At 38.4% G+C, this 15,547-nt stretch overlaps 1 protein-coding gene across 1 annotated transcript; it reads left to right on the forward strand.

Annotated features, from left to right (window-relative positions):
- The first annotated feature begins 1,963 nt into the window (after positions 1-1,963).
- On the forward strand, positions 1,964-15,119 carry GJA1 (gap junction protein alpha 1). The gene is made up of 2 exons (XM_017641098.3): positions 1,964-2,165; positions 12,209-15,119. The coding sequence occupies exon 2, from the start codon at positions 12,225-12,227 to the stop codon at positions 13,371-13,373; it is 1,149 nt and encodes a 382-aa protein (XP_017496587.1). The 5' UTR covers positions 1,964-2,165; positions 12,209-12,224; the 3' UTR covers positions 13,374-15,119.
- Positions 15,120-15,547: the final 428 nt, after the last annotated feature.

Raw genomic sequence — 15,547 nt, forward strand, 5'->3', positions numbered from 1 at the left:
TGACTAATCCCTTTGGTTTAGAAGTGCTTCAAGTGATATTCACATATACCTTAATCTGGCATAAAGAAATTATTTAGTTCTACTTCAAATTGGCCATATACGAAATAACCTAAAAAGAAAAAGTAGCAGAATACATAATTTTATATACCTAACAAAACAAAATTGGAAATAAACACAATTTTTCATTTTAAAAACTTTGTTATAAAGTAGTTGCAGCTTTTCTTTCATTAAACATTTCTGAATTAGCATTTTAGGAAATCTTTAAAATAAAATGAATGATATCAATAGTAATTGTACTTGGAAAATAATTTTACAAATGTAAACCAAATAGGTATATGTAAATTAACTGAAACATAGACCTCTTTTTGTTAATAAAAAGTCCTGGGGAAGGTGAGGCTCTTGTAATAAAAGAAATAAATCATATTTTCATGAATGTGTTCTGAATGGAATGAAATAATTTTTAGTTAGGACAAAACAATAGACTTGTTTGAAGGAGAGGACAATATAAACATAAGACCAAAGCAATACTTATGGGTTGTTGAGTTTGAAGACATGGAAGTCAGACTACAATTCCTATTTCTTTTCTCCCCTTTTTTAACTTAAAGAAAACTCTACCCATGGAAATAGTATCGTCAACAAATGAGACAGCAAAATCATGTCTTAAAACCACATTGCAGAAGGTGTTTAATCAATAATTGTAATGAAAGTATATTTAAGGAAAGGTCTATCTATCAGGAAATCTGCCTTTCTCCTTTTTTCTGATACTAGTATTTAGTGAGAAAAGAATAAGGAATATTAAAGCTTGGATAAGTGTGCTTCGGTTCCACAGAATAATAGCCAAGAGGTTTCCATGCCCAACCTTAGGAGCATCACTGAAGCCTGTTTATGGGGAATCGTCCTATCACAGCCCTCTGGTATGGCATCTGGGAGTCCTTAAAGGAGTTACCCACTCTAAACATGAGGCTACATGACTCAGGCTACTATACACCCTAAAGCAGAGTGCTAAAGAAAGAGGGCCAAGGAAGAGGGGGAAAGGCGCATAAAAATTATTTATGTAGCCCTTCTGTCCTTGGACAGAAAACTCTCCAGTGGGTTTTAGACAGTAGGCTCATCTCAAGGAGGGTCTATAGCTTTGGGAGCCACTTAGTGTCAACTTAACACATAAGTTATTTAATTAAAAAATATCCTGACATGTCAACTACAAAAGAGTTTGAGTGTTTAGTGTGTTGGTGTGAATGGGTTTGAGATATTAAGAATTTTCAGCTTCTGGAAGATCAAGGAGAGGTCAGATATCAAGATTTCACAGTGAAAATATATTAAATATAATAGTTATAAATACTGGTTTTGCTAAGTGAAGGAAAGAGGAAAAATCCAAAGTGGTTGAGGAGTTGAGGTGGGCATGCCACCATACATGTTCATTTTTGAAATATCTATCTCCCATCCCACCATTTCCTTTGTTAATTGTCCCTATTTAACTTAGAGGAAAGGAATTAGATCATCAAATAACTCACACCCACATTTAACTTCTCACACCTTGGCCAGTATGAAACAAGTTTACACTGGCTATACTATTCCACTATTTGCATTTACTGTAAAACACATGTGTTTTTTAACTTTAGAAAAGGGTGTTATATGACAGCTGTAATATGTAATACAACTTTTTATTACCACTGAATTTTTGGTGAAACAAGCACTAACTAAAACCAGTAATTGCTATCTGTAAAGAGCAACTACAAGTAGGGGCATTCACATTACTAATGCTATTTCATTTTTCTGGTCAGCAAATTTAAACTGCAACTTTATCTCGACCTGAGTACTCACTCCTCTCCGCCGCTTCGGCCAGCCAGTCCAAGTTCACCGGCCTCCCCCGCCGCCCTCCTCCCCGCCTTCCTCTTTCCCTCCCCTGTCTTGTAGCCCCTCCTCCTCGTTGAGTCAGTGGCTTGAAACTTTTAAAAGCTCTGTGCTCCAATTAGAAAAAGGCTTTTACGAGGTATCAGCACTTTTCTTTCATTAGAGGGAAGGAGTGAGGAAAGTACCAAACAGCAGCAGACTTTTAAACTTTAAATAGACAGGTCTGAGTGCCTGAACTTGCTTTTTCATTTTACTTCATCCTCTAAGGAGTTCAATCTCTTGGCGTGCCTACTTCACTTCTGTTAAGAGAAAGAGTAAGTTTTTTTTAAAACAAAACTTTATTCGTTTCTTTTTCTATAAGTAAAGCATTTCTAAAGTTTTAAAATGTGTTAATTTTGGCCTTGATATGATTTTGTAAATGGAATGTTGAACGTGAAATTGTTTAGTTTTAAAGTTAAAATTGAACGTTCGGTATTTATTTTTTTGACTTAAAAATTTTCTGTTAGTAATGCAACAGGTAAAAGAATATTAAGACCTTTTTAATTAGGATAAAGCACTACTTTACTATTTGGCCCTTCATATTAGCGCATACTTTTACTTTTTTTTTTTTTTTTTTTGTAATCAGTAATTGTCTAGGTACTTTGAAACTTTTGGCTGGGGCGGGGGTGGATGGGGGTGGCTGTCAGGGTCCGGGGTGGGGATTTGACTGACATCATCACAAAAATCAAAGTGCAAATTTGCTTAGGACGTTTGCTATAGAATTCTACACTTGTGTGCTTTTTCATATGGAAATCTTGATTGATGTTCTATAGCTTTGCAAACCAAACTTCTTAACAAAGTGCTTTGTTCAGATCTTTGAGGTTAGGTGACTTCCACGTGGTCCCTTCCTGTATTTCTCCTCAGTAAACAAAAAGGTATAAAAATCAGAGTTGTCTTATTGAGGTTTTCAAAGCAACAGCACATAGTCTCTTCGTGTTAGTAACCACAATGGAGAAATTTGAGACCCCCAGGAAAGCCACTTCTTTTACTCGACCACGTTGGCAATTGAGATGAAATGCCTTGAATGGGTGGTGGTTACTTACTAAGCGTGGGCCAGGGTGCAGTTCCAAAATTGCCTCTTACGATGGGAGATCCTAGAAAGAATAGGAAAAGAAATTTCTTAAATTGCAGCGCCTTTGAGAGAACTCACCACCCCCACTCACCTTCCTCCTGTCCGAACCTGTAACAGACTTCAGAGCTCTTGGGCAACTTTTTTGAGTTGGAACCCCCGGGGTGCTGCCAGTAGGCAAAGATTGCTTTGATTTATTACTTAGGAGTTCGATTTCTGAAATAATTTTATTGGCAACACACATTCTGTTAGCCAGAAATGCAGCGAACCATGCATTTCGTGCCCGATAGGGACTGTGTCTGTTCTACTCCCACAGACTAAAGTAATTAGATTCTTGGTGTGACCCTGCAGTTGGAAGTATTTGTTCCAGACAATGCTGAAAAGCATATAAAAATGAAAGCTTTGCGGAGGCCAGGACTCGGGGCGGCGCGGGGCGCCCCCTGCCATCTCAGCATCCGCCCGGCTTGCTCCGGGCTGCGCTGCCAGAGCCTCTGGATTTTGGAGAAGTTTGTTGAGACGTTTCCCTGAAATCCTTACAAGTCAACCCAGCGCAGATCCCAGTTCCGCCTGTGAAAAGGAAAGGCAGGGGGAGAGGGGCGGGAGTGAGGCAGATAGACTGCGCGCCAAATGGTACAAGAAGGCAAATGTTAATTTAATTAAATGTGTCAATCTAATTGCCCTTTCACCCTCATACACAGTGCTCTTTTCAACTTGTTGAATCCCACTGTGTGTATGTTGGTAAAGAAACCTGAATATCTTGCGAATTACCTTCCTTAATTGCCGTTGTGATTGTCCTACAAGTTCTCAAATTTCCCAAGAATGGGGTGCGGGGGAAGCCCCCTAATGACGTGTCCAAAGGCAAATCAGCACAGAGTTGGGGAACTCAAACCTTGAGCTTCCGAGCAGCGGATCACCGGATCACCCCCACCGTGCTCTCCGCTCTCCAAGTGTTTACTGAGCGTCTCTGATAAAGTTTACCATAAACTCTCCTTGACGCACCACCTCAGATTCATCCTCTGCCTAAGCCCTGCCTTTGTTTCTCCAGAAGTTCAGCTGGGGGTGGGAAGAGGAGACCTATAAATTGTTAGAAAAATAGACATGGTTTTATTTGGAGGTGGGTTTAATTTATTTTGTTTCCCCAAACCAAGTATGAAATGAGAGCTTAATCTCACCCTCCCAAGACTGGTGGTATACTGGAACTCAGTCATAAATGCCCTTTGGCAATTTGAAGAATAGATTATGAGATTTTTTTGTAAAGGAGGCTGCTTTTTTACTTTTGAGCAGGGATTACTGAAAATAAAGGCTGCCTAAAAGTAATGCAAAGATCTCATTAAACTAACTCCACCTCAAAGAATGAAATAAGCCAGTTAGAAAATACCTCCTGGGAAAGAGTAATTTCTTCTAGGTAGGCCGAACTGACCCAAAACTACCAATGGCAGGAATAAGTTTTGTCCTGGCAAATATGTATGATGCTTTTGAACTTTCCAAAGTTGGTATAGTTGTCACCTGTTTTCCTCTGGAAAATCTAGTAGTAGTTTTGCTCCTACTTTCTTCACCGTTTAAACATGTCCCACATTTTTCCAATACCTTTTATAGTTTATCACCACAGCTGCCCCATCCACCCAGTTCCTCACCCTTTGCAGTGTGATTGCTACGTTGCTGACTCTCCCTGGGACACAGGGTTCCAAAGACAGTCTGTAGCAGACATCTAAAGGGTGTGTTTCTAGAGTTGTTATTTTTACTTAGATGTTTCCAATTCCTGCATATAGAGGGATGGAAAACTCACAATTCACTACATTCCTTCATTTCTTTTATATTATCCAGAGGTGTAGGTTGGTATGAGTCTCAGAGCTTTTATCTGTGATACCCGAGGGAAGGGAATGATAGGAAAGTCAGCAGTGATTAATACCTTCTACTCCACCTTTCCTGTTGTTTTGACTTCCCTTCAAGATTCTCAGTTGTTTGAATAGGTTGCTGAAGCTTACCCACACAGCCCAGTTCAGCTCTGGAGAAAACGTGATTATCTAGTATTTATCATTACTGCCAATATTCGATACAGACAGTCAAGTTAAAAAAAAATTCCCAGAATTTCTCCTTCATGAGAGGTTAATTAACTTATTTTTGGGTTCTTGGGAAAACTGCCTTAACTCTCCACTTTGTAGTTCACCATGTAGTTATGTATGAACATCTATCTTTTGCCAAAATTAAAACACAAACTGCAGTGAGATCTATATATCAATGACTTTTGTCTTGAAACTTCCATAGTCTTCATATCCAAATTTACCTAGCCTTCTAAAATAATTTCTAGAAAATAGGTGTTTTATGGTCTGCTTAAAGTTCACAGTAATATAGAAAATGGTGTGTGGAGGGTTGTTTTTGTTTTCCTTTTGTGGGCAATTTCTGAGACAGGTACATTCTATAGGATATGGCTTTTTTTCATGAGTGGGGTAGATTCCTCCAAATACAAGCATAAAGACAGGCAGACAATCTTCAAGATCTTTTCTCCCTATTTAAAAGAAAGGGGGGGGCTAAATTCTTCCTTCCCATAAATCTGTATGAGATTGTTAAAATAGCAATATTACTCTCATTTCAAGAGTGTCTTGGAAACTCATTCTGATCACCATTAGGAAAGTGTTAATCATTTCTTAATTGTTACTTTGCTAAAGAAAAGATGGCAAAATTAGAAAACAAATGAGCTATATCTACATCTAATGATGGTTTAAAGACTAATAGCTAAACTTTGAGTTCTTTCTAAGAACTTCATGTGCATGAATGATCTCATTTAATTCTCATTGAAGAAAATAGTTTTTTCTTAATAAATACATTGGTGAGGGCATGAAATGCATATTTATATAATGATGAAATAATCGGGTTGTTCAATAAAAATCCTCAATTTGGTGGCGAAGGTGGGGTGAAACACCAAGAACTGAACTAGCAGAAAGAACATTTTTTAAGTCCATCAGAGCACAATAGAAGAACATGGCTTTTAGCCTGCAGCCTCTGACTTAGGGTTTTTCCTCCAGAACCCGTAAAGTGATCAGGAGCAGATTGTTAGTGGGGAGTTGAGTGATAGCTGTTGAACTAGAGAGAGAATTGTCTCTATTGGGATGAAGTCCCTCAGCCTCAGCCCCTATCCATTTCATTTTTCTCTGGAGGCTGATGTAGTTTAAACAGCTGATGAAAAGGGGTGAGTGCCTGGGAAAGAGAGGCTGATTAGTATGGTTTGTCTTCCCACCCCAACAATGATTTTATATAGTTCAATGTCACATCTGAAATACCTGTGGAAATGTAACCATATCATTCCTTATAAAGGAATCTAAGGATAATCAGGGAACCACAAGGCAGAATTTTAGATAGAACAGATGCTTATGTGGAGTACACTTAATACTCCACAGAGTTAAACTGACCGTCCAGGTATAAGGAAGCAAATGGTGTGTAGTGTCTGATGAACTGGGAATATTTTTCATGGTACCTGATTCAAATCAGTTAATTTTCTGCATCTACTCCAACTATACAGAAATGTTATATTAACTGGGGTTAATAATCATCTATGGCTCTTCCCCACAACCCAAGATCTGTCATTCTTGAAATAAACTCAGGTTTAAATAGTCTGTTTCTTCTATTGCAAGACACTGTGGAATTATTTATTTTTGGTGGCAAATTGTGTAGTGTAATCAGAATACTGCAGAATTGGGGTATGACAACACAGGTTTAGCTGTTATTTTAAAATCTTATCCTGTAACAACATAATAGTGAAACTAAATAAACATCTATGATACCCAATACATTTTTTCAATAATCCCAAATCACTGTAATCTCATCTGATAAATTCAAGATGCTCTTTGATAGAGAGGCTTTTTTCTTAATTCAGTCCTATCCTGCTCAAGAATCATTTGAAGCATGTTGTTTCCACAGACAATTCTGTTTCAGCAATTGTCACTTGAAAATTTGATGGTCTGTATAATATGAGATGCTTACAATACTCCTTTTTTTTACTACTATGAAAGTCTCTTTTTCAATTAATTTGAAACTTTGTAAATTTGGGATATGTAATTGCAATTGAGAGACTCCCAAGGAGATGGTAAACTAACAAACAAACTAGTGAAACCTGGTGCCTTTTTTATATAGGCCCCATTTAATTCATTCAGTAGGTATTTGTTCAGTGTTTCTTACTCTTTTAAGCCCTAGAGTTACAGCAATGGACGAAAGAAACTCCCTCATGGAGCTCACATTCTAGTTGAGAAAAGCAGGTAGTAGTAATCTCTTGTCATGGAGGGAGACAAACAACAAATACATAAATACATAATATGTCAAGTAGAGCTTAGAGCCGTTAAAAAATAAAAACAGGACAAGGGAATAGAAAGTGATAGGCCTGGAGTGCTGTCTGATGAGACCTGGGCAGAGACCTAAGGAAGTGAGGGGGTGAGCCACGTGGATGGAGCAGAGCTGGGAGAAGCACACTGGCCTGTTGGTTTTTCCAAGACTGATGGTTTGAGGAGAGTGGATTGGCAAGCAGGGTGGCTAGGCTGGTGACATGAAACCCGAAGGGAGGTGTCCATCACTGAGATCAGCTATGAACAGGGATGATAGTGAGCCTCAGTCATAATCTTTTTTGGGGGAGAAGATAAACCCTGTGGTATTCGCTGACTGATTAAATGTGGGCTATGTGAATTATGTATGAATATCAATATTACCAAAAGAACATCTGGCTGTTGTAACTACAGTAATGGTCACAACTGAGCTCACTCGAAGACATCGGCAAGAGACAGGGGTTCTTACAGAGTTAAAGAAAAACATCAGGAAGGTTTATGTTTTAGTTTTGGTGCTTAAAGTTTTTTTTTTTTTTTTTTTTTTTAGTATATTACAAACACACACACAGCACTTCCCTTTTCCCTATAAATCTATTAGATGATTTATCAGGAACTTACATAGACATTTCCTTATGCATTTTTAGCCTTCATGGTTTTATTTTTAAGTCCCCATTCTCAACTCATTACACTTGTCTTTTCTTGGGAAAATCTTTCAAATTGAAAGTAAAATATTTTCTAGTTCTCATAATAATTATTAGGATGTTAATGACAGAGCAACTTCACTGCGGCTATGACACGATGATTTATTTTTGAGCTCTGGCAAAAGGGACAGTCAAAAGTAATTTAAAGTTGAAGTTTAATTCTCATTTTAAATAAAGTGAGTCCTGGAGTTCTTGAAGAACAGCAGATGCAGGCGAAGTGAAGGTGGAGGAGAGAGGGCAGTGTGGTGAAGGGTGAGCTCAGTTCTGGGTGTCCCGAGAGCCTCTGCTCCCCATGCTGGGCCACCCTCTGGACTTTTTTAGGCACTTTCTGCTCTCTGGACATCATCCCACTCCTAAATGTTTTGAACAAGAGAGCCCCCAAAATGTCAAGAAGCTATTATTTGCCTCCTGGCCTAAAACCTTATTTCAGAATCATCTGGTATATTTATTTAAAAAAAAAAAAGAAGACAAAAACTAATTTCCCAGCAACCCCTCTACTAAAAATCATATCCCTTCTGATTGGTGAGTGTCAGAAATGTATGTCTTTAACCAACGTGTCTCCAAGTGACTGTGATGCAATTCGAGGACCACTGCAAAAGGGCCAGCAGCTTCACAGGCAGGCCAGACTTGGGTGCCTGTGGCTTTTGGCCTGTCATCTAGAAGGTCAAACAGGGCAATGGAAAATTCTATCCAATGTGGTACATGGAAGATAGAAGAAGAATGGTCAGCTGCTGTCAAGCATTTGTTCCTGATGAAAACTTTGCAAAACTCCTTCACCTAGACCTTAATTTCCATATTAAGTCCTAACTTGGGAACCTAGAGGTACAGGTGTGGACACACATGATATCCATTCAGCTGGGGTGGTTTTCTCATGTATCAGTTAAGGAATATATCTGCCTTATACTGCTGAATAAGAATGAGGTATATACTCCATAAGTCAGTGCCCAGGATTCTGTAAACATAATTACACTCTTATAAAAGGACATCCATTTTTCAACTAAGTCTTGGAAACATGAAAATATGCATGGGGTTGGGGGTGGAACAACCAGTTGATAGAACTTGTGATTCACAGCAACTACCAGAAAAGGTAACTATTTTTGTTGCCTCTCCATGAGAATCACAAGCATTATAAGCCATCAGATTACTTATCTGATGGTCTCTATGATAGTGATAATAACAGGTATCTGCATGTTATAGGGTAGTAGGTGTCCAATTAGATAATTCATCTCATTCTGATGAAAGTGTATAACTCATTAATGCAAATGACAACTGTGTGGGTGCTTAAAGAAAAGACACCTTTGCAATGAAGTTGCTAGTGTCCTGGAGAACTGCCCAGTGACCCAGTTCACAAAATGTGGCAGTATGGTGTGTTTTTATGGTATCTTAGAATTATATGAAAGTCAAGTTTTATTTTGCATACAATGTAAAGAAGCTTAGTAATTAATTGCCACGAGCATCTACACAATCATATTTCACTTTGAATAATGATGAAACACTAACCAGAATGACCACTGCTCAGTGTGCCTGCACTTAACTTCTAAACATGTTAAGTTTGTCTTGAGCTTGATCATCACATGAATGTGATGAGATGTATACTAACAGTTTATCATTTCATACTTGATTGTTTTTTTTGTGTTCCCCACCCCCTCAACAATGGAAGTATTGAGCAAAAGCAGATGACACTGGCAAAATATTGTAATTCTTTACAAACAGAATTAGGGCCAATTTACACATCATCACATAGCAACTGTCTATTGATATAGCTCCAAAAATTCTGTTATGTTTGTTTGACCCTCATGGGCTGTACTTCTTCATTCCCAATGTAGTATTTTCTGCCAAATTGTCAGTTTCCTTCTTTTTGCATTCTCTCACCATCAAACTGTCCTTCAAAGATAAATTACTCCTTCTCACTTCAAGATGTCCCTTGGCTATTTAACTCTTTGTCAACCCATAAGCCTTTGTTCTTTTTTGACTGCTTCTTTCATATATCAGTTTCACTGTGTAACAGGTCGCTTCAGAATCTAAAATGACTCTTCCTAAATGTGGAAGGGAAGCTCCCTTTTTTGTGGTCACTATGAAAGCCTTATTTCTGTGACCTACCCACCCACCTCCCACTCTTAGCTTAGCCCAGCATTCTTTGGCACCAGTCTTTGGGCTGTCATTGAGGATACACGTTGACTGCTAATTGAGAGAGCTGGTGCATAGTTTCATTTTATGGGTCAGCCGTCTCTTCTTTCTTCCATCCAGGAAATCCCAGGCCAGGTTTCCATGTCATTTTTTCTGGCCTTACAGCCAGGAAAGACAGGCATTAGGCAGAAATGTAGTATTGCATGGTGAAGAAGGGGACTCCCTTGGATTTCATTTACTTCCTACAAGTAGAAGATGGCACATAATCAATACCAGATGAGAAACTTCTTTATATATCCAGACAATGAACATATTTCTAACAAGCCTATATAATCCTACTTTTAGTTACACTCTTTAAAATTCATTACTAAATTCCTGGAAGTCTTTGCGTTGCTTTTGTTAAATTATTGAACAGTCTTTGACTACTTCGTCCTTTTCTAAACTCCACTTACTACTCTCTCCTGAAAATTAGACTATATTCTCTATGCCTGCCACATGTAAGGTTATTCATTTCTTCCCAGCTTCCAGCCCTTGCAAAGATTGTATGTATCAGACATTTCTAGCTTTAACCCAGCTTTTCTATAAATTTAAAACCCGTGTGGTGCATTGAAGAGCCTTAGCTTTGAAATCATAAGTCTTCTGGCTCTACTGTTAGCTGAGTATTTCCAATACCCTTGAGACCTCAATTTTCAGCAGTGAAATGGATTACTGGTAAATAGAAGTATAAATTTAACTAGATAAATAACTTAGGATTCATCACCTGTACAAACTTGGGTCTATTTCTCATCCCCAAGAATGGGGAAGTCCTAGGCTTAACTTATCTAGGTGTTGCTAGGATGTTAGACTGAGTGAATAGGCTAAGGGTTCAACGTGAAAGGCTGAGAGTGCACAGCAATTGAAAGACAAAAATCAATCATTTTTTTAGAGATTAACACTTTAAAATTGGTCTTTTTTATTTCTCAGGTTATATTTAGTGTTGAGACAAACTGAACTCTTACCTGATGAGTGTTGTGCATTTAATCTGTTTTTTGAAAACAGGTTCCTGCGTATAGACACATTGTGTCATACAGTGTGTTTTAGTTCAACGTATTTTCCCTGGGAGGAAAACAGATTTCTGAACCACATAAATCACAGCTTAAGAAGAAACAGAGAGGTATCAATGACCTTAATATAGAGTATACACAAATTATATTTGAAATACCAAGGAGAAACATTTCAGAGTACAATTAGAAATAAAGTGCTATACAGTTGACCTTTGAGCAACATGGGTTTGAATTGCACAGGTCCACTTACATGAGGATTTTTTTCAAAAAGTATATTGGAAATTTTTTGAGATTTGTGATTATGAGAAAAAACTCATAGACAAATTTTATAGCCTAGAAATCGAAAACATTAAGAAAAAGGTATGTCATGAATGCATACATTACATCTAGATATACTAGTCTGTTCTATCATTTGTTACTATAAAATTGACAGTAGGCTATTAGTAGTTGTCTTTGGGGGGTGTCAGAAGTTATATATGGATTTCTGACCACACAGGGGTTTGCATCCCTCACCCCCATGTTGTTCAAGGGTCAACTGCATAATAGGATTGAGATTTGGAAACAATGCATATGCACGTGTATGCGTGTGTGTATACATGGGTGTTCTTACTTTATTTCTTAGATACCTGTGCTTTTTGAATACCACACATCAGCATTTTGCTTAGGCCTGCATCCAGACACAGGCCTACCAGGGCTGAACTGTCCTCATTTATCAGACAGATAAAATAAGCAGATGTACTTAGCAGAGACAGTTTCTGCAGTTACGTATTGAGGCAGTGGCTGAGCTAGTAATACATCTTTGCAGGCAAGATTGCAGTCTACTCCATACATAGGCTCTAAGACTTCATTTTTGCTTCAAAGACTTATCTCAAGAAAATTTGAGCCTGTTCGTGTAGGAGAAAATGGGACTGAAAAAGCCTGCCTTTGTTTTTTGTTTGTTTGTTTGTTTTGGTGGGGAGGGAATTCTGGAAAAGATATGAGACCCTTTACAATATTTTGAATGAAAAACCTGTATAATAAACAATTTGCAGTTTGTGATCATTTAGTTGTCTTTCTGTTTCTTTTCAGGTGGCACCCGGGCAACATGGGTGACTGGAGTGCCTTAGGCAAACTCCTTGACAAGGTTCAAGCCTATTCCACTGCTGGAGGAAAGGTGTGGCTGTCCGTCCTTTTCATTTTCCGAATCTTGCTCCTGGGGACAGCGGTTGAGTCAGCCTGGGGTGATGAGCAGTCTGCCTTTCGTTGTAACACTCAACAACCTGGTTGTGAAAATGTCTGCTATGACAAATCCTTCCCAATCTCTCATGTGCGCTTCTGGGTCCTACAGATCATATTTGTGTCTGTTCCCACCCTCTTGTACCTGGCTCATGTGTTCTACGTGATGCGAAAGGAAGAGAAACTGAACAAGAAAGAGGAGGAACTCAAAGTCGCCCAAACTGATGGTGTCAATGTGGAGATGCACTTGAAGCAGATTGAAATAAAGAAGTTCAAGTATGGTATTGAAGAGCACGGCAAAGTGAAAATGCGCGGGGGCTTGCTGCGAACCTACATCATCAGCATCCTCTTCAAGTCTATCTTTGAGGTGGCCTTCTTGCTGATCCAGTGGTACATCTATGGATTCAGCTTGAGTGCCGTTTACACTTGCAAGAGAGATCCCTGCCCACACCAGGTGGACTGCTTCCTCTCTCGTCCCACAGAGAAAACCATCTTCATCATCTTCATGCTGGTGGTGTCCCTGGTGTCCCTTGCCTTGAACATCATTGAGCTCTTCTACGTCTTCTTCAAGGGTGTCAAGGACCGTGTGAAGGGGAAGACTGACCCTTACCATGCCACCACCGGCCCTCTGAGCCCCTCCAAAGACTGTGGATCTCCAAAATACGCTTATTTCAATGGCTGCTCCTCACCGACGGCTCCCCTTTCGCCCATGTCTCCTCCTGGGTACAAGCTGGTCACTGGAGACAGAAACAATTCTTCCTGCCGCAATTACAACAAACAAGCAAGTGAGCAAAACTGGGCTAATTTCAGTGCAGAACAAAATCGAATGGGGCAGGCCGGAAGTACCATCTCTAACTCCCATGCACAGCCATTTGATTTCCCAGATGACAACCAGAATTCGAAAAAACTAGCTGCTGGGCACGAACTACAACCACTAGCCATTGTGGACCAGCGGCCTTCCAGCCGAGCCAGCAGTCGTGCCAGCAGCCGTCCTCGGCCTGATGATCTGGAGATCTGAATCCAGGCTTGAGGGTATCAAGGTTCCACCTAATTGTGGAGAAGAAAAAAGGTGCTATAGAAAGTGCACCTTAGGTGTTCATTTAGTTCCAGTGGAGGTGGTACTCAACAGGCTTCATCGTGAGGCTTAGAAAACAACACAAAGACATTAGAGTATTTAGGTTCATTGGGGGTGTGTGGGATAGTCAGGTAGAGAGGGAGGGGAAAAGGGAGCTACATGTTGGTATTTAATGTAGTTGATTGAAAGAACTTAAGTTCTAAGTAAAAGTTGCATTAGGTGATAACATAGGTAAGGGCTTTTTCTCTCCCCCACCCCTCTAAGAGTAGTTCTGTGTATGTGAAAGAGTGGGTGATATTTTTGGCTAAATACTTTTTTGTTTTACCAAGAAACTGAAATAACTTTGGCCAGGAAAAAAATACTTCCTGAACATCTTCTTTCTTTTTATTGAGAAAAAAAGATGGAAGACTGTCCTTATGTCCCTGCTAGAACATTCCATTGTTAAAATTTGCACTTTGAAGGTAAGCTTTCTAGGCCTGACCCTCCAGGTGTCAATGGACTTGTGCTACTATGTTTTTTATTCTTGGTATCAGTTAAAAGTACAGACAAGGCCCACAGAAAAAGACTTTCCATGCATTTGAAAATCTCAGCCAGTTATATGAACATTCTTTTTTACATCCACATGCATCATACGCTAATGTATCACTTTTTCATCATTCCTCAACTACTATTCACATTCATTTAATGGTTTCTGTAGATGTTAAAGACATTTGGGATGTCACTTAACATTATTTGAGTTAGAGTCAGGGAAGCAAGCCATGCTCAATATTTAACAATCACTTGTATGTGTTTGTGTCTGAGAGTGTATTTTATTTGTCATGTATTGGTACAAGCAGATGCAGTATAAACTCACAAACACAGATTTGAAAATAAAGCATACACGGTGTTCAAATTTGAACCTTTCTCATGGATTTTGTGGTATGGGCCAATATGGTGTTTACATTATATAACTCCTGCTCTGCAAGTAGAGCACACTTTTTTTTTCCCCTAAAATGTTTTTTTCCCCATGTGTCCTATTATGGATACTGGTTTTGTTAGTTATGTTTTTTTTCTTTCTTTTTTTTCTCTTTTTTAGAATATAGCAGTAATGCTATTGCTGAAATGAATGATTCTCTTTTTTTTCTGAAATGTAATCATTGATGCTTGAATGATAGAATTTTAGTACTGTAAACAGGCTTTAGTAATTAATGTGAGAAACTTAGAAGAAATGCGTAAAGTGGACTATTAAGTGTGTTTAAATGAATTTTGCAGTAACTGGTAATTTTCATTTTGTCTTACTTACTCCACATTAATTCAGAACGTGTATTCTATTAGGAGTTTGACAGTCTTCTGGAGTGACCAGCAACTTCGATGTTTGCACTACGATGTTATTTGGAATGCAAGAGAGGTTGAAAGAGGTTTCAGTAGTACACATGTAACTAATTTATTTGAAATATATCCTAAAGAAATCTACCAGTTTCTACAAATGACTTGTTAAAACTCCACAGATTAGTGAAAATGCAGAGTATCATACTTCTTCTTGCATGTCAGCTCACAAACAGTTTTGGACAATGAGAAATACTAATTTGTTTGACATTCCATGTTAAACTACTGTCATGTTCAGCTTCATTGCATGTAATGTAGACCTAGTCCATCAGATCATGGGTTCTGGAGTGTTCTTTATTCAATAAAGTTTTAATTTAGTACGAAGATAGCTTCTATATCTCGTGTGATTTTTAATATCTGACTGCATCTGTTCATGATTACCAAAGACATTTCCATTGGAGGTTGGGGCAAATAAGACTCATAAGATTCAAGAATCTTTAAAAGGACAATATTTATCTTTAGCTAGGTTCAGTGCAACATTGATTGTTAACGTTTTGGGATTATTTATTCAACTGAGAAGAAGATAGAGTATGCGGCTGTTGAATTTGGAATATAAGATAAATGAGATAGGTGATAAAGTTTAAAATAAGATAAGACTAAGTAATTTAATAGATTTACACATGACAGAAGTGTGCGTAGAAAGATAAGATGCTGAAATTTTAAAGCTGTAGAACCTCCTTGAAAATAAAGAGAATAGAATCAGTTTGAGTAGGTTATGCACTATGACAAAAGAATGAAGTAGATCTATGATT

This window comes from Manis javanica, chromosome 13 (genome assembly GCF_040802235.1).
Source record: "Manis javanica isolate MJ-LG chromosome 13, MJ_LKY, whole genome shotgun sequence".
Taxonomy (NCBI): domain Eukaryota; kingdom Metazoa; phylum Chordata; class Mammalia; order Pholidota; family Manidae; genus Manis; species Manis javanica.